Genomic DNA, 21,956 nt, shown 5'->3' on the forward strand with positions numbered 1-21,956 from the left:
GGTGGTGGCGGGGGTGGGGGGATGGGGGGTGTGGCGTCGGAAGAGACAGGAAATCTTGTAGCCAGCCAAAGCTGCTCTTGAACTCCTGATCCTCTAGCCCAAGTGGCTGGGACCAAGGCATCTCTGTCTATTATGCTCATTTTAAAAGATGAGGCTGAGAGATTCTGCAGTTTGATTGAGGGCTGTAAAGTAGAAGAGTGGCCTACACTTTAATCCCAGGACTTGGACCAAGGCAGCAGCAGGAGAATCTCTATGAGTTTGAGGCTGGCCTGGTCTATGCAGTAAGTTCCAGGTCTACCCAGGCCAGCTAAGAGCTACATAGTGAAATCTTATTTAAAAAAAAAAAAAAAAAAGTTGTGAATCAAATTCTACCCCAACTTTAAGGTCAACGGATTACAGCAAGCCTGTGGGTGCCACAGGCGTTAAGAGTGTGGCTTTTGAGCCAGCCGGTCACGGTTGAACTCGGTTCTTGTAACCTCAGTGGGACTGTCTGTCTATCCTGCTTTCTCATCTATAGTGTACGTGGGGCAAAAGTGCCCGCTTCAAAGGTTTATGAAACTAGAAAAGCTGGTGGCACATGCCTTTAATCCCAATACTCAGGAGGAGGGTTCAAGGCTAACCTGGTCTATACAGCAAGTTTCAGGACAGCCAGGCCTGCACAAAGAAACCCTGCCTGAAAAAAACAGAAGGGGGAGGGGGGAGAAAGAAAGAAAGAAAGAAAGAAAGAAAGAAAGAAAGAAAGAAAGAAAGAAAGAAAGAAAAGAAAAGAAACGGGGAAACAAGGAAGGAGTTAGTATGCATAAAGCACAAAAGCACTAACTCTGTTCAGTCCGTAGTAGGTACTTGACCATCTCATGTTAAAACTTTTCTTGGCTCTCTGTCGAAAGTACAGAAAGTGGCTCAGTTCTGTTGTCAATTGTTTAAATGTGGATTTTGCTCTCCACTAAAAGGACAGGAATCCATAACACTATGTTAGTATCTTAGTAATAGGCCACTGTCTGGCTAATGTTTAATGCTCATGAAGAGGCTTAATGGAAATAAACTAAGAGTCCACAGCCTGGGCAGGAGAAATTGGTCCTAACAAGTGGATACTAAAATTGGGGTAAGGAGAGACAGACCTTCCTTTTTGTAATGTTATAAGGGCCTAACGTTTGCTTCTCAGAAGGACATGAGCCTGTAGACCTACACAGGAGCTTCCACACACTCTCAGCTACACAATCAACATTGGGTAGAAGAAAAGGGATATAGAGCTATGCTCTTGGGGCTCGCGAGATGAGATGGATCAGCAGGTAACTGACTGCTCTTTTGAAGGTCCTGAGTTCAAATCCCAGAATCACATGGTGGCTCACAAACCACCCATAATGAGATCTGACGCCCTCCTCTGGCATGTCTGAAGACATCTACAGTGGACTTATGTATAAATACATATTTATTATTGTATTATATGTAATTATAAATGCATATGTATATATTTATTATACTATTATTTTTATAATAATAAATAATAAATTTTTTTGGCCAGAGCAAGCAGGGCCGACTGGAGCGAGCTGGGCCTACCAGAACGAACAGAAGTCCTAAAAAATTCAATTCCCAACAACCACAGGAAAGCTCACAACCCTCTGTACAGCTACATAAAAATAAATAATAAATAAATCTTAAAAAAAAAAAAAAAAAAGCAGTGCTCTGACTGGCGTGTTGAACCACGCCTTTAATCTAGCACTTCGGTGGTAGAGACAGGAAATCTCTGAGTTCTAGGCCAACCTGGTCTACAGAACTTGTTCCAGGACAGTCAGGGTTACACAGAGAGACTGTCTCAAAAAAAAAAAAAAAAAAAAAAAAAACAACAACAACAAATAAGACACAAAAAACAACAAACCAACCCAAAAGAACCCATGTTTAGGTTTATAGAGTATTTTACAAGTGAGGCTGAGACGTCTTATGACTTGTCCGAAGTACAAGTTAAAAGGAAAAGGGTGTATATTGGAACTGCGCAGGGATGGGACTGTGGCCTGGCCGGGCTGAAAAACTGGTCAGAGGATAGTTGATCATCCCTAAAGAGGAAGCGCGGCACTTCCAGCCCGCGCCCGGAGCCTCAAGCTCGCAACCAGCAACCTCCGCGCTCCCTGCTTACGTGCGCTCCGTGACTGCCGGGTAGCACGCGGGTACCGCTACGTACGACGCATGCGCGCTGCCGCCGTGGTGCGCGACACCCCCCCCTTAGAAGGCCGCAGAACTTGCCTGAGGCGCATGCGCATACGGGGCGGGCGGCGGTCTATCGAGCGAGTGGAAAGATTTCGGGGAGAAAGTGCGCGGAAGCGGGGCGGGAGAGTGCAAGTGCGCAGGCGCGACCGGGGGGGCGGGCTGCGAAGAGAATCTCAGCGATCCTCAGTTGCTGCTGCATCCTCTGCCCGTCGTCATGGCTGCCTACAAGCTGGTGCTGATCCGGCATGGCGAGAGCGCCTGGAACCTGGAGAACCGCTTCAGCGGCTGGTACGACGCCGACCTGAGCCCGGCGGGCCACGAGGAGGCGAAGCGCGGCGGGCAGGCGTTGCGAGGTACGAGCGGGAAGAGCGCGACGAGCGCGGTGTGGCGTACAGGGCCAGCACTGGCCTAGGGGTCGCCTGAGCCCCCGGGCCCTCTCGAGAGTCGCGCACTTCGGTCTGCCTCTGCAGTTGAATTTTCATCTGGGGAGGTGAACGCAGGGTGGGGAGCCCGCTTGTCAAGGTCACCCCGTTAAGTCTGAGAGGCTGTGCCAGAAAGAGGGCACAGACGCCGCTAGGCGAAAATCTGTTCTTCCGGTCTGAGCAGCCCCACCTGTGGCGCCCAGGACCCTTTAGGGTACCACGAGGGCCTAGGGCGCCTGGCGGACGATTCCCCGTGACATCAGTGGCTGTACCCGAGTTTACTTGAGGCGCCTGCCCATCATGGCGAAGCGGCAGGTCACAGGCTCGGCCTGGGTAGTGTGGGGTGTTAGGTGGGGATGTCTAATGGCCTTCGAGACAACCTGGAAACCGCGTGCTTCGGAGAGCTTTGTAGCACAGCAGCAAACCACAAAACCGAATACAGGAATGTGAGTGGGTGATTTCAGTTGATGCTCTCTCCAGCCCTATGAAGCAGGCAGATCTAATTTCCCTCCTTTTTACCTCTCTCGGTCCTCTTGTTATAGTTTAGAAAAGTGACTGGAAAGACTTGTCCAAGGTCATACCTACTTAGTTCTAATCCAGTGTCCTTGCCCCATTTCTGGGTGGAGTAACGAGAAAGTGTGAGGAACTGGCGGGCCCGTGGCCAAGGACAGAGGCAGAGCAAAGGGTGAAAGCGTCCAGGAGATAAAGCTCGCCTTTGCCTATCCATACTGGGCGCCCTGCACCACCCACAGTTCTCTGTGATTTTGGAATGCTAATAAGAAAGGAAGTCCTCCCCGCTCCCGAGAGAATCCCTGTCGTGAAGAGGCGCTTCTCTTGGTGATTAGGGCACATCCTAACTTGGACACCGCAGTAGCTGTGTAAAAGGGTTGCTCATGCCTACCTGAAGTGATCTTGTGTCTTGGTTGCCCTCCCTAGCTTCTTGTACACCCTTTTCAGATGAGGGAAGACTTTGAACACGAATTCCTGAGGCAAGGAAACGAGACTGCTTTTGAGATGCACGGCCTATGTAGGAGAGGCTAGAAAAAAGGAAAGTGTTGGTTAAGGAAGCCATTTTCTTGAGCTCTGTGCCATGAAGCACTGTGTAGACCTGTGGTAGTTTGCTTATGCCTAGCTCAGGACAAAGTTAACTGCCTCTGTTCTCCGGGTTGAGCTGGAAAATAACAAGATCCCTTTCAACCTTAAATACTGTAGCACTAAGTTTTAGAACACCTCACACGTTAGATCGCACATGGTGTTGCATGCCTGTAATTTTTCTCAGCACCCAGGCAGCTAAGAAGGGAGGCTGTAGAGCACGGGCCAACTTGGACTACGCAGCTAGACTGTCTTTAAAAAGCTAATGTAAGTTTAGCATCTCCCAAAGATATCACAGATGATTAAAGGATGGAAGATTAAAAGCAAAAACCGACTGAGGGCTCCTGTGGATAATTCAGTAACAGAAAAGACCCAAGGTGCATACCATTCCACCAGTGTTCCTCCTGCTGATTTCAGAAGGAAACTAGAGAGACCTCCATGCAGCCTCAGGCGGAGGAAGGCAGTGGTCCTGGGGTGGGGGTGGGGTGGGGGGATGAGAGTTCATTGTCCCCCTGGCCATACTTTGGATTAAATGGGTGTGTCTTTGTGCTTCTGATGCTATGGCATTCTTGCCAGGGTCCTCAGGGGGTACCACTTTGGCCTTGGGGACTATTTGGAAATAATTGCAGTGAGACAGCAGCCTGTAGCATCTCATCACGGGTGCTGAGGCTTGTTCTGTGGGTATTCTGTGGGTGACTCAGCCTTTTTTTTGGGGAACATCCCTCCTCTTCTGGTTAAGGAGATGAAGGATGTGATGATGGCTGTCAGTTCTCATCAGCTTGTCCAGAGGCTCGGGGGTGAGATTGTCTTTCCTTGTGGGTGGTAGTGGTTTTCCTGGTATTAATCTTCCCTGTCCCCACTAGTTGGTCTCAGTGGCCTCATTGTCAGTTGACTGACTAGCAGGAAATTTTACTTCATTTTTTTTTTTAATAACTGTTGCTAGTCTCAATATGAAGCAATGCCCAGAAAAGTTTGTGGTTAAATTTGAAGAGGGCCTTGTGTGCTGGAGAACACAGGGGTGTGTCTTGGGGATAAGAAAAGGGACAGCTCCTTAATTCAAAAATAGAAAGACAAGTCCAACTAGCTAGGCTTGAACTCAAGATCCCCCAGGCTCCCTCTACCGAGCTGGGATTAAAAACATGCCGCCATGCCCAGTGCCTGTCTTTATTTTTCTGCTAAAAATGGGTAGAGAAGATAGTAACATCATAGGATTCTAGTGAAGACAAAATCACAGTGTGGTATGGGAGCATGAGCCCTTTAGAAAGGTTAGCTATGACTTAAGAGTTCACGTTTTAAAGATTTATTTATGTATAGGAGTATACTGTAGCTGTTTTCAGACATACCAGAAGAGGGCATCAGATTCCATTACAGATGACTCTGAGCCACCATGTGGCTGCTGTGAATTGAACACAGGACCTCTGGCAGAGCAGTCAGTGCTCTTAACCGCCAAGCCATCTCTCCAGCCCCAGAGTTCATACTTTTATGATCCTTTTTCTTTTTTTTTTTTTTTTTCCCTTTTGCTCCTTCCTGGTGTGGAAGGCTTAAGATTTATTTTATGTATGTGAGTACAATGTCACTCTCTTAAGACACACCAGAAGAGGGCATCAGATCTCATTTTAGATGGTTGTGAGCCATCATGTGGTTGCTGGGATTTGAACTCAGGACTCTTGGAAGAGCAGTCAGTGCTCTTAACCGCTGAGCCACCCCTTCAGCCCTTTATGATCCTTTTTCACTAAAACAAAATTAAACCCATTTTTCTATTGAGTAAGCACAGGTCTGTACACATGCATGCCTTGGGGTGCATGTATGGGGGAAGGACAACTTGTGGTCATCACTCCTTCCACTGTGTGGGTTCTGGGGATTGAACATGGTTTCAATCAAAATGTGTTCAGGAGTTAGAGTAAATTGTATAGCCTCAGGTTAGTTGGTTAACACTACATTATTATAATTAATTGGAGCCAATAGGAAGTGTGCTATTTGCTGTAATGTAAGTCAACAAAATTTCACTTAAGGGATGCAAGGATAATAAATATTTGCCAAAGAGACTTCTGTATAAAATCCTTGGAGCTCATGTTAGGCCTTGCTAGCTTCTCACTTGGACTTTTTTTCTTTCTTTGAGACAAGGACTCTTTGTAGCCTGGGCTGTCCTGGAACTTGCCGTGGAGGTCAGGTTGACCTTGAACTCACAAAGCCCTGTTGTCTCCCTAGTACCAGGGTCACAGGCATGTGCCACAATACCTGGCTCATTTGCACTTCTCAATTTCTAGATGCTGGCTATGAATTTGACATCTGCTTCACCTCTGTGCAGAAGAGAGCAATCCGGACCCTCTGGACAGTCCTGGATGCCATTGACCAGATGTGGTTGCCAGTGGTCAGGACTTGGCGCCTCAATGAGCGACACTATGGTGGTCTAACAGGTCTCAACAAAGCAGAAACTGCTGCTAAGCATGGTGAGGCCCAGGTAAAGATCTGGAGACGATCTTACGATGTCCCGCCACCTCCCATGGAGCCTGATCACCCCTTCTACAGCAACATCAGCAAGGTATGGTTACCGATGCAGGTGCGGTCACTTCATCAGCATTGAGTTAGCATGTGGGCCTCACACCAAGTTCTTATTTTCCAAGTCTATATATATGGTTGTTTTGCCTGTATATATTTATGTGCACACATGCCTGTCTGGTGCCTTTGGAGGTCAGAAGAGATCAAATCCTGTAGAGCTAGAAGTGATTGTGAACCTCTGAGTGCTGAGAGCCAAACCTGGGTCCTGTGGAAGAACAGCAGGTGTTCTCTTTTAACAGCTGAGCATCTCTCCAGCCCCAGGCCTCTTTTGTGTCTACATCTTGTCGTTAACCTTATAAAATTACAATAGTAATAAATAATATAACCTCCCATTGTTACAGGATTTAGTTAGAAGTTAGTGTTGTATCTGAGAGGATGCCGCCTTTCCACATCTCTACTGCCATATTTTATAAAGCCATCTCCAGCCTTCCTAAGCTAGCAGCAAACTAAAGTGAATTGGGAAACCTTGTTTGTTTTGTTAAGCCTCCTCCCTGGATTCTAAATTATGTGTTTTGGATTGGGAAATGAGGATGCAGGGCAGTGACTACTGATCCTCTTGTTCAAGTTCTGAGCTGCATTCTGGACCCTTGAGGGAGATGTTCATTAGTCACGTAATCCCTTAAGATCGGAGCTAGGTAGAATTGATAGACATGAAGTGCAACTTGGAATAACTGGCAACCTTGAAATAAGCCTTTGTTGTTGTTTAGGATCGCAGGTACGCAGACCTTACCGAGGACCAGCTCCCCTCCTGTGAGAGCCTGAAGGATACTATTGCCAGAGCACTGCCCTTCTGGAATGAAGAAATTGTCCCCCAGATCAAAGAGGGGAAAAGGGTCTTGATTGCCGCCCACGGCAACAGCCTTCGGGGCATCGTTAAGCATCTGGAGGGTAAGTGTATCTTCTCCCAGGAGTCGCAGGGATGGTGAGACACAGCTACTCGCATCAGACTGAGTTTTGTAGCAAGGAGGCTCTCTGGGGAAAGTATGATAGTGCAGATGGACTTAAAGACAAACTTGTTCTCAATCTACGGTCTGCCAGCAGGATGTGGTGGCTTACACCAGGGAGGCTGAAGCAAGAGAATCACTTAGAGTTCCAGGCCAGCCAGAGTTATATAGTGAGACCTTGATTCTAAGGCAACAGGAAGTGTGTTACAAAATAGTGACAGTGGGCCTTTGACACTGCTATATATAGGATGATCAGTTCAGAACTGTCACATGCTAAGTGACTCAATATGCATTAACGTACAAGCTTACCTGCTCTGCTCTAGGAGTGCTGGCTGAAACTGCGATCATAATGATGCAGGTCCTAGAGGCCTTGAGGACCTAGAGGTGCAGGTGGCTAGGCTATAGGATGTTCCAGGAGAACATAGTCCTTTCTGCTTTTCCACATGTACTTTTGTAGGGATATTTGTAGTGTAACTTTCTGCAGTTTGTTGTTGGCTCATCTTAGAATCTTGTATACTTTATCACTCTTTCTAATATTAAGAGGCTTGGAAAGTTATAATTGGGGGCTGGTCCATGGGGCACTAGATCCACTAACGGTAGATTGGAAAGGATGTCTTGTTTGTTCCTACTTAAGTGCTTTGCTAGTAGTAGATAAAGAGTAAATCTGCAGGGGATGTGGACTCTTTCTTGTGGCTGAAAATGGTGGCTCTTTTAGGTCTCTCAGAAGAGGCCATCATGGAGCTGAACCTGCCCACGGGCATCCCCATCGTCTATGAACTGGACAAGAACTTGAAGCCCATCAAGCCCATGCAGTTCCTGGGAGACGAGGAGACCGTGCGCAAAGCCATGGAAGCTGTGGCTGCTCAGGGCAAGGTGAAGAAGTGAAGGCGAGGAGGCAGACTCCTACCCCGACACCCTCCCTGCCTGTTCCTGCCTCTTGCACCCTCCCCAGCACCTGCCACACTGACTATGTCTTTAGGATTTTAAGTTTAAGTTGTAGCTGCAGATGGGGGCCTGTGGCTCCCGTTTTCATTGTAGTATTTTATCCCCTGCACCCACTCCCTTCATCGAATCTAGTCAGAATAACGCCTCTGGGGGTGCAGGTTCTTGGACCACATCGAGGGACAGCTCCCTGTACCAGGAGAGTTGAGAGATAGTAACTATAGTTTTTCTTAGGTCTTTGTTTACTAAGGGTCTGCTTAGGAAGAAGTCAGGGAGGAACTGTGCTGTGGTGTGACCAATGAGGAGAAGCTGCAGTCCAGTTTTGTCCCTGGAACCTGTCCTGCACTCTTCCTGCAGTTAGGTAACTGGGGGCATAGTCATTCCAGTGGAGAGTGGAAGTAACCTCATGGTGATTTTAACCCTACTTTCTCTCTGACCCTAAAGGAGCTGCTGGCCCTAGAAGGTTGGGATCAATCTTGTCAAGTCTATGTTACATTTACTTTTACAAATTAAAGTATATATACATATTATCAGCACACAAAAGCAACTCTGTGGTTGCTAAGTGACAGTTGAAACAGTCCTGTGTGGTCACCAGAAAATAAGCCATTCCTCATATCAGTGGGATAAACTTCTTGTACCACTTGCTGTGTTCGGATCCCTTGTTTTGTAGAGGTGAAGTACCCCTGGATCATGTCCGAGGTTTTGTCTTTCACTGTCTGAGTCATGTTCCAGCTGCTTGACCCTACCGTGTGGGTTCAGAGCTCGTTTGGGCGTAACAACTAAGTCTCTTTCCAGATCAGTATAATAAAGGAGTGATGTGCAATACTTACTGTTTGTCTTGTGTCTGTGAGAAAACCACAGCATTCAGTTTGAGATGCACATTAAGTCCTTGTTTTAAAGGTGCCAGAGGTGGCTCGCTTTGGATCACTTTGAGGGATCCAACATCCTCTTCTGGCCTTGGACACAGTGCACAAACATACTCACAGGGGAAACACCCATACACATGAAAGTAAATCTCACCAGCCATTAAATACACAGACGTGACCAAGTTGGGAAAGGAAACCAGTAACTACTGGATGTCCAACATGGCTTCTCAGAATCTCCTGTAGAGTTTAAGAATGAAGGACTGGAAGGGTGGCTCACTGGTTAAGAGTACTTGTTGCTTTTGTATATAACAAAATCAAACCATGTGGGTTTGGTTTCTAGCACATACCCACATGGTGCACGTACATACATATGGGTAAACCAAAGAGTTAAGCATCAGGAGGCCTGGCAAGATGATGGCTCCGTAAACAGGTAAAGCACTTGCCATTTAAACCTAGTGACCTGGAGTTCAATACTTGTACTCACGTAAAGGTGGAAGAATGGCAGGAACTGATTCCACAAAGTTGTGCCATGACCTCTACACTCGTACAAGCACATAGACACAGCATAGTTAAAGGCAAGTGTTTCTGGAATAATGGCTCCATGAGCTCATGTTTGACTATTTGGTCTGAAGTTGGTGGAAATGTTTGGGAAGGGTTACTTGTGCCCTGGGGGTGTAGACCTAGGATTAGAGAGGGACACCCAGCAATTGAGTTTGAAGTCAACCTGAAATAACACCCAATTCTGTCTCAAAAAGCAGTAGATAGTAATGGAAGGTGAGTCACACTAGGTGATAAGACCATCCTTACAGTGCTGGGTTGGAACTACACAACCACTATTCACCTGAGCTGCACCCCAGTCAGTCCCCTATCCTGTTTTTGTCCACACTCTTGGTGTTAAGGATTGAACCTACAAAGGCCGAATCCTTAGCCTGCTTTTTCTTTGTGATGGCTTTTCTTAAATCACTATAGAGTTAAAATGTTTCCTGGTTCACACCATCTGTCTTTCCCCACTAGAATGTAAGCTCTTCGAGGACAAGATTCACTCTTGCAGACGTTTACACACCCTGACTTCCTGAAGCTGGAAGGATTGTTCCATGTACCCTTAGTGAATGAGTACTGTCCAGCTAGTGTTCATGGACTGTCTCTCCAGAGCCATTGGTGTAAAGGAAGCCCCTTAGTCCAAGGGGAGGCAGAGCCTTTGAAGCTCTACAGCAAGATCTGACTTTGAATGCCATGCTGTTGTTGTATGGGAGTGAAAATAAGCTTTTTGTTTTTCTCTGTGTAGCCCTGGCTGACCTGGAACTCACTCTGTAGACCAGGCTGGCCTTGAACTCAGAAATCCACCTGCCTCTGCCTCCCAAGTGCTGGGATTAAAGGCATGCACCATCACTGCCCAGCTTTTTATTTTCTTAATGTTTCTTGAGACAGGGTTTCTCTTTGTAGCCTTGGTTATCCTGGAACTCCCTCCATAGACCAGGCTGGCATCAAACTGAGCTTACTTGCTTCTGCTTCCTAAATGCAGGGATTAAAAGCTCACACCACCACCACTTGGCATAAATGGATTATCCTAATTCTTGATTTATACTTCAAGATACAGGAATAACTGATACATTCCAGGTTCACTGAAGGAAGAAGGAAAATGTAAAACTGCTGCCAAGAAATTAAACTCTCAGCATATTTCTAGTTTTATGTAGCCCAAACGGAATTCTTTTCATCCATTTTTAGATTAATTGTATGTATCTTAGTGTTTTGCCTGCATGTATATGCATGCCTGGTTTCCACAGCAGTCTGAAGGCCTAGGATCTTCTATATTTAAGGATGGTTGTGAGCTACCATGTGGGTACTGGGAATTGAACTCAGGTCCTCTGCAAGAGCTGCAAGTGCCCTTAAGTACTGAGCCATCTCTGCAGCCTCTTTTTTTTTTTTTTTTGTGCCAATCTCATGATGTAGACTAGGCAGTGCTGAGATTAAAGCCTTGTACCATAATTTTTTCCTTTCTTTCCTTATTAACCACTGGGTCTCTGGCTAGATACAACTCTGCAGGTGTCACCAATGTTGGAAACTAGATCAAAGGTACAAGAGATCTTTCCATTTTTAGTGCTGGTCTTGAATCCTGGGACTTGGTGGATGTCTTGGGTCAAGCCCAGCAGCAAAACATGAGCTTAGCATGTTCGAAGGCCTGAATCTGACCCCCAGCCAGCAAACAAAACACAAACACATGCCTTGCTTGTGGCCCTGTCCTGGAAATTTTTCTGTCAACTTGATACAAACCAGTTACCTGAAAGGAGGGAACCTCAATTGAGAAAATTCCTTCATAAGATCCAGATGTATGGCATTTTCTTAAATTAGTTGTAATTTTAATGGGGGAGTGCTCAGCCCATTGTGGGTGGTGTCATCCCTGGGCTGGTGGTCCTGGGTTCTCTAAGAAAGGCTGAGCAGGCAGTAAATGGTACCCATAGCCCTTGCATTAGCTCTTGCCTTCAGGTTCCAGCCCTGCTTGAGTTCCTATCCTCCTCCTTTACCGCTGAACAGTGCTGTGGAAGTGTAAGCTCAATAACCCCTTTCCTCTCCAACTTGCTTTTGCTCATGGCGTTTTGCAGCAGCAATAGAAACTCTAAGATAGGCCCTACAGTTATCTAAAGGGCGTGTTTTGAGATGATTCTGCTATTGTAGCCTAGATCGGCTTTACCTTATATTTCTCTTGCCTCCTGAATGTTCGAATTGCAAGTGAAGAACCACAGTGGGCATAATAAAAATTTCAATGAAGAAGACAAAAATGGGCTGGTGAGAAACCAAACCCAAGTCTGATCCCTGGGCCCACGTGGTAGAAGCAGAGAACCAATCTGACTTCCCACGGACAAAAATGTTCAATACTAGCTTTTTTCCTTTTTCTTTTGGACTGGGGAAGAGAGAGAGAGAGAGCTCCGTGTGTAAAGGCACTTGCCACACACCCCTGGAACCCATGTGAAAAGCTGGATGCAGGAACATACATCTATAATGCCAGGCAGGACTCTACAGTGACAAGCAGAGACAGGAGAAACCCTGGAAGCTCATGGGCTGAGCTTGCCTAGAACACAGAATGTAGCAGAAACAACAAAACGGATGGACACCCAGCCCAGCCCAGGTGCAGCGAGTGAGATGGCTCAGCAGGTAGAGGGGCTTGCTGTGCAAGCCTGGGGACTTGAGGCTGATCTCTGCAACTCACAGAAATGTGGAAGGAGAGAATGGACTCACATGGCTGTCCTTCGACTTTCAAACACATGCTGTGTCATACGTGCTGTGGTACAGACTTGTGCGCACAATTACACAATTTTAATTACACAACATAACTTTAAAAAGTGGCCATCTAATAAAAAAAAAAACAAAAACCAAGTTAGCTAAGAACTGATTCTCAAAAGCTGCCCTCTGACCACACACAAGCCTACACTTATATACATAGCACATGCTTACACATGCTAAGTAATTTCTTTAAAAAAGATAAAACTAAATAAAACATACTAACTTGCTGAAAGTTAGCAACCAGAGCTCACAGACCCAGGCAGGTTGAACCCAGAGCTCACCTCCAGCATGGACAAAGCACACTGAACTTCAAGGTCCTTGCATGTCAACAAGAGCCACCGTAGTGTCTTCATGCTTAGCTCATAGCTTTCCTCTTCCCCAAACTCAGGACGTGATTTCTGATCTCCACGCACAAGGATCACCTTCACGATTACCTAATTCCTTCACAATTCTTTTGGTATTGTCACCAATCCTCAACCATCTCACATGGTGGCATCCTGCCTCTCCTGTCAATTCAGTCAACAGTTCAGGGATGCCTACTCTGTCACAGTAACTATGTTTACTAAACATTTTCAGAACCGCTCACGTGCTGTTTGAGTCACCCAAAGGCACAACAGTTTTCACTAAACATAATGTACGTTAGTGAGAGGTTTATTATGTAGTACTCAGACCTTGTCTCAAGAAACAAAACAAAAAAGTGGGTGAGATCAGTGGCTGAGAGTAGTTGGAGCTCACAACTTGTGACTCCAGTTCCGGGGATCCAATGCCGTCTTCTGGCCTCCAGAGGCACTACACACAGGATGCACATAAAGGGAAGCAGGCACACATCAGATAAAACACAAAAGGATGGGTTGGTGATGGGGATAGTTAATGAGGGCCACTAGGTAAATTAACCTCATCCAAAGGTCACGCTACTACTTAGATTCTTCTCTCTGCTAAAGACAACAGAAGACATGGTAGCCATGCTTGTCATCCCTGTATTGGGGAGACAGAGTCAGAAATATATCACTGCACGTTCAACTAAATAGTGACAGCATGGGCTTGGGAGATGGCTTAAAAGGTAAAGGAAATCAGTACCTAACCATGAGCAGCTGAGTTAAAATCTCAAGCATTCACACGAAAAAGCTGACCCTGGTATCATAAAACACACACATACACACACACACACACACACACACACACACACACAGAGAGAGAGAGAGAGAGAGAGAAACTATATCACTAACAAATGAAAAGATTTTTTTCCAGTCATAGCAAAATACATATGTACATATTTATAAAGAAAGCATAAGGTATTTTCAATATTACATGATTTTGTTTGTTGAGTGCCTTTAAATGAGATTCATGAGCCAAGAGAATAAAAATAAGTTTCCCAAAAATAGTGTTTCAGATAGTGTACATTTTCTTTTTTGTCTTTTGGTTGAAAGAGTCTTAATATGTAGCCCAGGCTGGCCTCAAACTTGGGCACTAACAATCTTCCTGTCTCAGGGGCAGGGGCCTTGGGTGTTCATTACAGCATGAATACGTTTCTGGCACGTTGTTTCAAGAGATGGTTGCCAGCTGACTGCAGGGACCTTAATAAAGACCATGGCATCCTGGTGGGTTTTTTATACATGTACTTTTAGAAGTAGCTGAATCCCTCTTTGGGGTGGGTAGGCTTAGGTCTGTAAGAACTCGGGCTGTACTCGGGCCACTTTTCGGAATTCTTTAGTGTGGGTCTTGGGGCACTGCATCTCACACCAGCTGATGGGAACCATCTGAACACCTAGAGGGAAAAAGACAAAAAGGAGTGTTGGAGGGGACTCCAGAGACTCTGCTGAGGCTCTTCTCGTTTCAGCTGGGCACGATGTGGCTTCAGCTGAAGAAAGCTTGCTTAGCATATGGAAGACCATGGGTGTCATCCCTAGCACTAAGGGAACATTTCTCTAAGGGAAAAGAAGAAATCTTATTTATTTATTCCATGATACATGGGGCAGTTACCTAGTCTCTGACCTTAGGGGATCAATCTAATCTCAGTAAACTGAGCTATACATTGCTCAACGATGGGTACATGCTCTGAGAGATGAGACGTCAACACTGGGCAAGCATTGGCGTGAACGCACACACAGTAAGACAGATACATCACCAGGTGACCTTATCTTGTGGGTTTTTTTTTTTTTTTTTTTTTTGGCTGGAAGATGCTGGGGACTGGACCCAGGGCCTCATGAATGCTAAGGAAGTACTCTAACATTAAGCTACATCTTTAGCACTGGGTGTTACAATTATAGGGGACCCACCATGGTATGTGACATCCATAATCAATCAAAATATTGTTTTCCACATCACATCTAAGTATGTGTGTCCCTATTGCTTCCCAGATAGCCATGGTTCCCAGGGCAAGGGACTTGGGAGCAAGGACTTACCTGACTCACTGTGGGCCACCACAACTCCTAGTTCGTTTTCAGCAGTAGTCAGCAGGTAATTGGACTGTGCGTCACCTAGGGAGATCTAGTCATACCGCACAGTGAAGGGAAATGAGGCTCTCAGTGCTGCTGCTAACACCACTTCACCTCCATTCTTAATACTTGTTTCCTGACATGGTTTTATTTATTCCCGGCCAGCCCTGAACTCCTGATCCTCCTGTCTTCACCTCCCAAGTACAATGATTCCATGATGTCATCGTGCCCAGTTCCATTTCTTCTTCTGAGAAACCACCAGAGTCTGGGGAATGAGGAATGCAGCGTGGGCTGGGCAGCTGCAGTGAGTCCCTTTAATCCTAGCACTTAGGAGGCAGAGGCAGGTGGACACCTGACTTCAAAGGCCAGCCCGGTCTAGAGTGAATCCCAGAACAGTCAGGATTACAGAGAAACTCTGTCTCAAAAACAAACACACACACACACACAAACACACCACAAAAGGATACAACTTTGGCCAAAACTATGTCACCTGGCCGAAAACTCTTGTAAATTTCTACCTGCAAAAACCAAAGAGGAATAAAAGATACAGACTAGGTCTGCGTGGCATCATTAACCATGCAGCAGAGGTAGGGACCTAAATTCAGGCTCTCATGCTCACACAGTAGGCATTTACCATCTTCATAGCCTACTAATACCTTTTATTTTTTTATTATTTTTTTGGACAGGGTCTTTTTCTTTTTTTTTTTAAAGATTTATTTATTATTCTACATAAGTACACTGTAGCTGTCTTCAGACGCACCAGAAGAGGGTGTCAGATCTCATTATGGGTGGTTGTGAGCCCCCATGTGGTTGCTGGGATTTGTACTCAGGACCTTCGGAAGAGCAGTCAGTGCTCTTAACCACTGAGCCATCTCACCAGCCGGGACAGGGTCTTTCTATGTAGCCCTGGTTTGCCTAGGACTTGCTATATAGACCAGGCTAGCCTTAAACACACAGGGCTTCACCTACTTGCCTCTCTCTCTTATGGGCACTGAAATTACAGACATGTACTACCATACTTGACTAATAACGTTTAGCGATAATATCAGCCTAACTTTATTTTGGTCAACTGAATGAAAAACATCTTGTATGGGAAGAAAGAGCAGTGATCTAAATTTCATGTCATAGCAGGAAATGTACTTTGAGACAAGGTCTTTGTAGTCTTGACCATTCTGGAACTAATTATGTAGACCAGGCAGGCCTCAAATTCAAGAGGTCTGCTGGCTTCTGGAGTGCTGGAGTTAAAGGTTGAGTATGCACCACTCCTGGCTATCCATCTATTCTCCTTTCTCTTAGATTTATTTATTATATGTGTATGCATGTGTGCCTGATATGTGCACCACATGCATGCAGGTGCCTGTGGAGGCCAAAATAGGTTGTCAGATGCCCTAAGACTGGAATCACAGGGGGTTGTTAGCCATTAGGTGCTGGGAACAAAATTGGTTCCTCTGGACAAAGAGTAAGTGCTCTTAAAAAAGTTGAGTCCTGGGGGTAACAATTTTTAAAGTAAGATTCCTAAAGTCACAGGACAAAACCCTCAAACCCCGACAAAAACAAATGCTCAAACCCCCAATCACCAACCTTGTCTTTTTCAGTTGCTCGGATATCTTCTTTGCTGAAAAAATCAAAACAGAGAGAGTGAGAGTGGTTATCTGAGGAGGAAAGGATAATGCAAGCAGACAGAATAGGCCACACTAGGTCGCCAACTGTCCCAAGGATGGACGACCATCTTTAGCATGGATGATAAAATTTACCCTCTCTTGGACAATACAGAATAACAACGGTTACCAGAAATTCAAGGTCATTCTTGGCTACATATGGAATTTAAGGATAGCCTGATTACAGGACTTTTGTCCCCCAAAAAACAAACCAAATCAAACCAAACCACCCCACCAAACCATCTGCCTACGATAATTGTGTAATTGTTTCCTTTCAAAGAAGCCACATAACAATCTACCATTTTATCCAGAAACCTTCTCTTCTTTTTAAAGATTGATTTCATGTGTATGAATGTTTTACCTGCGAGCATATATGTGTAGCGCATGCATGCCTGTTTGGTTCCTGGTACTGGAATTATCATGTGGGTTCTGGGAATTGAACCTGGGTCCTCTATAAGAGCAACAAGCACTCTTAACTGCTGAGCCATACCCCCAGGCCCTCTACAATGTTTCTTACAACCTTTGGGTTCAGTCAATATTAAAGAATAAGGTATACATTGTAGTGCAATTTTTTAATCCTAGCACATGGTTTATAGAGGCAGGAAAATTTTTGAGTTCAAGATCAGCCAGGGCTAAACATTGGGATGCTATCTTAAACAAACAAACAAAAAACAAAAACTAAAGAATAAAAAAGGTGGACAGCCAAGGTGGCCTAGGGCTAAAGACATGTGTCGTCTAAGCCTGATGAGCAGTTAAGTCTCTGGAACCTGCATCAAAGTGGAGAGAGAGAATCACCGCCATAAAGTCGTCCTGGCTTTCACATGTGTGCTGTGGTATGGGTCAGCATACACAGATTATATACAATAATAATAAAAATGGGAGAGCAGAAAAAGAACATGAAGGTGCTTCCTACGAGGCTCTACTTTGTCTTGCTTGGTTCATCCTGACATGGCTGGCTAGTGTACAGCTTTCCTCAGTTCTTACTGAGACAGGGTCGCATGCAGCCCAGGCTGGGCTTGAACTTGCTATGAAGCCCATATCTGCTTTTAGATTTATCTTGCTGTGTTCGCTGTGAACTTCTCACGTTCCTGTCTCCATTCCAGGCAGGCGCTGCTGCATCAGATCTATGTGGCACCTGAGAATCAAATCTCCATCAGCTGAGATGTATCACCAGCACCCTCTGCTTTATTTATAAATCCTCATTGTTAACATTGTCCTTTTCTTGTAGCTCATGTAACATTTCTCTGGGTGTACTGTGGGGCAAGAAGTAAAGCACAAAGGAAAGACTAAAGTGCAGAAAAAGGAACTATAATTGCTCCGCAAATTCCAGTCTTGCCCACCATGCTCTCCTGACTCCTGGTGCTGATGCAAATGTAAACACAAGAAGACCTCTTACCGGATAGTTCCTCGAAAAGCATTTTTGAGTGGTGTGGATCCCACATACAGGATGTGTACTTTGGCAAACCGTGAGTTGATGCTAGAGACCTAGGGGGCAGAGAAAGGATCAGCACCAGAGCACCGGCTACTGTCACTCAGGGAGCCGGAGAGCAAGGAGGGATTACTAGGACTTTAGCTCAGATTTAAGGGTTTTTGTTTGGTTTTGCTTTTAGAGTTATCTGATGCAATGAGTGTTTTGCCTACATGTATGTGTGTGTACCACATGTGTGTCTGCTGTCTACAGAGGTCAGAGGAGGGGGTTGGATCTCTTGGAACTGGAGTTATGGGTGATTGTGAACTACAATCTATGGTAATTGTGGGTGGTGGGAACTAAACCCAGGTTCACTGCAAGAGCAATAAGTGCTGTTAGCTACTAAGCCATCTTCCAGCCCCTCACTTAATTATATTCATGTGTCTGTATTTGGGTATGTGCACTTGTGTGCAGGTAGGTACTCATGGAGACTAGAGGTGTAATACCCACCCCCAGAAAATGCTGTCCCAGGCAGTTGAGCTGCTCAAAGTTGACGCTGGGAACTGAGAGCAGCAAGCGCTCCTAACTGGAAAGCCCTCTCTCTGTCCAGCCAGTGCTCCTAATCCAAGAGCCGTCTGTTCTGCCAATGCCCCTAACCCGAGAGCCGTCTGTCCAGCCAGTTTAAGGGAAGTTAACACTTGTCTAAGGCATGTCTGTGGGCTAAAGCCACAGTGGCTACCTGACAGTGCTATTATGAGAATCCAAAGAGAATATACAGTATTGTTTTTAAAAAGTACTCAGTAATCCTAAATCAGGTGTGGTGTTGTGGTGAATTGTCTATAATACAGTCCTAGCTACAACACAGGTTGAGACAGGAGGCTCTCAAACTGAAACCAGCTTGTTCTTCATAACTGCAAGTCTGAAGCCAGCCTCAGCAACGCTATCTCACTGGTCCTCTTTTCCCACTCCCCCAGACAGGGCTTCTCGGTGTAGCCCTGGCTGTCCTTGAACTTGGACAGCCTGCCTGGCTCTGCTTCCCAAGTGCTAGGATTTAAGGGTGTGAGCCACCAAGGACTGGCTCAAAATTTAATAAAACAACAACAACAACAACAACAACAACAAAAAGCCCACTAAGTTTTACATAAATATACAGTATAGGATAACAATCTAGACCCTTAACAGTTCTTCCCAAGATCCTAGTCTGTGGATGGAATTTAATCTACATTTCAGCTAATTCCTTGACAATGAGGTCATTGTGACTTTGTAACATTTCAGAACAACACAATACTTTTTACTCTAATAGTCTGAGGCCAGCCCTGGGCTACACAGTACGTTCCAGAGCATCGAGCACTATAGGATGAAACTTTTTCAAGGAAAAAGAGAAAGGACATCCTTTTCCCAGACATGAGCCGAAACAGCCTCGTGGGAATTATGAATTCTCTGAGATGCTAGGCTGGGATCTTAACTCACTGCAGAGGAAATGGTGATGCTGAACTATCTACCTTGATCCTGGAAGTCTTCAGATCAACAGAGTACAGTGGAACTTCTCCAAACAAATAAACAGAGCAAGCCTTTCTCACCTTTTAGAAAGTCATTATTATTACTATTATTATTATTATTAGTATTAGTATTAGTAGTAGTAGTAGTAGTGTGTGTTGGGTGCACTGAGTGCAGGCTCATATCCCACAGCAGAAGTGCGGAAGTGTGGAGGTCTGTTCGGTTTACTTTCTGTTACTGTGATAAATACACAGACCAAAAGTAACTTGGGAAGATTTTTAACATTACAGTCCATTATCAGGGAAAGCCAGGGTAGAAGAAACGTAAGGCAAAACCTCGAGTCAGGAAGAGAAGCAGAGGCCGTGGAGAAGCGCTGCTTACTGGCTCTCCTTGGCTTATCCAGCCAGCTTTCTTATACAATCCAAGATCATTTACCTAGTGGTGGCACTGCCCACAATGGCCCGGGCCATCCCACATCAAATGTCAATCAAGAAAATGTCCCATAGACAGGCCAAGCTGACTGAGGCCAATCCTCAACTGAGGTTCCCTCTTTCCAGGTAACTCTAGTATGTGGCAAGTTGACCAGACCAGACACCATTGTTGAGTTGGTTTTCTCCTGGATTCATATTTACATGGGTCAGCAGGCTTGCATGGAAAGTGACTGACCAGCTAAGCCACCTTACTGACCGACCCATGCTCTCCTCTACCCCTCCCTTTTTCCCCTTAAGACAGGGTCTTACTATGTAGCCCCACCTGTATCAGCACTGGCCATGTAAACCAGGTCGGCCTTGAACCACAGAGATATGCCTGCTTCTGCCTCTTGAGTGGTGGCTTAAAGGCACATGCTGCCAAGTCTGTCTTCTCTCTTTGGGACACAGTGCTACCACGCAGCCAGCTCTCCTTTGAGATCCTTCACCTCTCAAGCACCATCTGAGGAGTGTGCACCTATGTGCCCTGCCTGCAAAACTTCCTGTGATGTCAGAAATGTCATTTCCTGGGGCTGGACAGATGGCTCAGCAGTTACAGAACACTGGCTGCTCTGGTAGAGGATCTGGATCCAATTCCTAGCATGCACACGAGGGCCTATAATCATCTGCGCCTTCAGTCCCAGGGGTTACTACACCCTTTCCTAGGCTTTGTGGCACCAGGCATGCATATGACACAGACAAGATGACTATTCACACGCGATAAAACAAAATAAGAATCATTTCCTAGACCTGAGGGTGTTCTTCAGAGGAGTCCATCACTTTCCCACACCCCCCAAACAAGAGTCATATGCCAGCCAATATGGCAGTCACTAATCATGATTTGCTACTGATTACTTAAAATGTGAATAGTGTTGGGACTGTGGGGTACAGGGTCTCACTCTGTAGCCTATTCTGGTCTTGAACTACTGTCCAATAACTCTGTTCAGCTTCCAGATACTGAGACCAGACAGGATTAATTCTATCTATAAAGTAGCCTGGTTAAAAATAAAATTTTCATTTTTCTTTTCTTTTGAGACAGGGTTTCTCTACGAAGCCCTGGCTGTTCTGGAACCACTCTCTCAGTAGACCAGGCTGGCCTCACGTATCCACCTGCCTCTGCCTTCTGAGTACTGGGATTAAAGGCGTGAGTCAACACATAAACTTTAACAGCCCTATAGCCAGGCCACTACTGAATTAACTGAATTAAGCAGCGGACCACGCCAGTTGTAGCTTAGTGACTAGGACCCGCTCACCTTACAGGTGACGACAGCTCCCACATCTGGAAGCAACTGGGACTCTGTTTCTCTCATCACTGACACCACGGGAACCTGTGGAGAGAATAGAAAGGTCAGTGTAGTGGCTAAGTAAGCCTTGCTTTGAGAAGGCAGCCTGTAGATTCGTTTTTAGCCTATAGCAGAGGACATCAGTCATTTTAGGAAATTGAGGATCAGAGACCATTAGAATTAGGGTGCCAGGTTTAATATAATCATTCTGATTAGTTGTAAATTACTGAAGATTCTCTTGGAATTTCCTGGTACAAATCCTTTTGCGTGCTTTTCCCTCCACTTCCTTCTGCGAGTGCATCCACAGAACTTAAGTCAGATTAACCTAACGGGTGTGCGGCGGGTGTGCTTCAGCACAGCGCAGGGATCACAGCCGGGAGAAGCCGGGAGACCAAAGCGTTCTGCGGCCGAGCCACCAAAGACGCGTCCGCCCGCTCTGCCTGTGCCCAAGGACCAGAACTCAACGGCACCCTCAGAGGGAACGCGCGCTGGGTAGCCGCTTCCTTTACCGCGCCATTCTCGCTGGTCTTCGTCAAGCAGCCAGCCAGCGACGAAAAGATGTAGCCGTGCCGGGTGTAGGTGCCGCTGCCGGGGCTGCCTTCCTCCAGGTTACACAGACGTTCGCCTGCAGAAGACAAGCTGCCTCAGCCACGGGCTCCCAGAAGCTGGTTGCCACGCAGCCTAGAACTGCGTGCGGAGACCGCTCACTTACCGGGGATGCAGTACCTCACCGGTGGTGCCATGCTTGCCACCATCCACAACCCGGATGAGAACCAAGACGACTTCTCATTGGTCAGCTAGAGGAGCGGCCTCGCAGTTACACGAGTACCAATTGGCGCCTTCCACCGCACGGGGTGTAAGAGCGAGGCCTGACTCCATTTCCCAGGCTGCCCCGGGACAGA

The 21,956-nt window shown here is 46.0% G+C and overlaps 2 protein-coding genes across 5 annotated transcripts; one reads left to right on the forward strand and one right to left on the reverse strand.

The window, feature by feature from the left end:
* Nucleotides 1–2,248: 2,248 nt before the first annotated feature.
* Nucleotides 2,249–8,989, forward strand: Pgam1 (phosphoglycerate mutase 1). Its single transcript, XM_021151862.2, has 4 exons — nt 2,249–2,555; nt 5,984–6,258; nt 6,983–7,163; nt 7,935–8,989. Exons 1-4 carry the CDS (start codon nt 2,417–2,419, stop codon nt 8,102–8,104), a joined length of 765 nt encoding a protein of 254 aa, XP_021007521.1. The 5' UTR covers nt 2,249–2,416; the 3' UTR covers nt 8,105–8,989.
* Nucleotides 8,990–12,936: 3,947 nt separating this feature from the next.
* On the reverse strand, nt 12,937–21,853 carry Exosc1 (exosome component 1). Of its 4 annotated transcripts, none has more exons than XM_029472313.1 (8): nt 21,767–21,853; nt 21,564–21,679; nt 21,025–21,099; nt 17,796–17,884; nt 16,323–16,356; nt 15,209–15,259; nt 14,709–14,793; nt 12,937–13,437 (listed from the first exon to the last, which is right to left on the reverse strand). In XM_029472313.1, exons 1-8 carry the CDS (start codon nt 21,807–21,809, stop codon nt 13,403–13,405), a joined length of 528 nt encoding a protein of 175 aa, XP_029328173.1. In that variant the 5' UTR covers nt 21,810–21,853; the 3' UTR covers nt 12,937–13,402. The 4 variants fall into 4 exon arrangements, with proteins under 4 accessions (XP_029328173.1, XP_021007651.1, XP_029328174.1 ...); XM_021151992.2 differs by lacking the exon at nt 12,937–13,437 and adding an exon at nt 13,536–14,071; XM_029472314.1 differs by lacking the exons at nt 12,937–13,437; nt 17,796–17,884 and adding an exon at nt 13,721–14,071.
* Between the last annotated feature and the right edge of the window lie 103 nt (nt 21,854–21,956).

This window comes from Mus caroli, chromosome 19 (assembly GCF_900094665.2).
Source record: "Mus caroli chromosome 19, CAROLI_EIJ_v1.1, whole genome shotgun sequence".
Classification (NCBI taxonomy): Eukaryota; Metazoa; Chordata; class Mammalia; order Rodentia; family Muridae; genus Mus; species Mus caroli.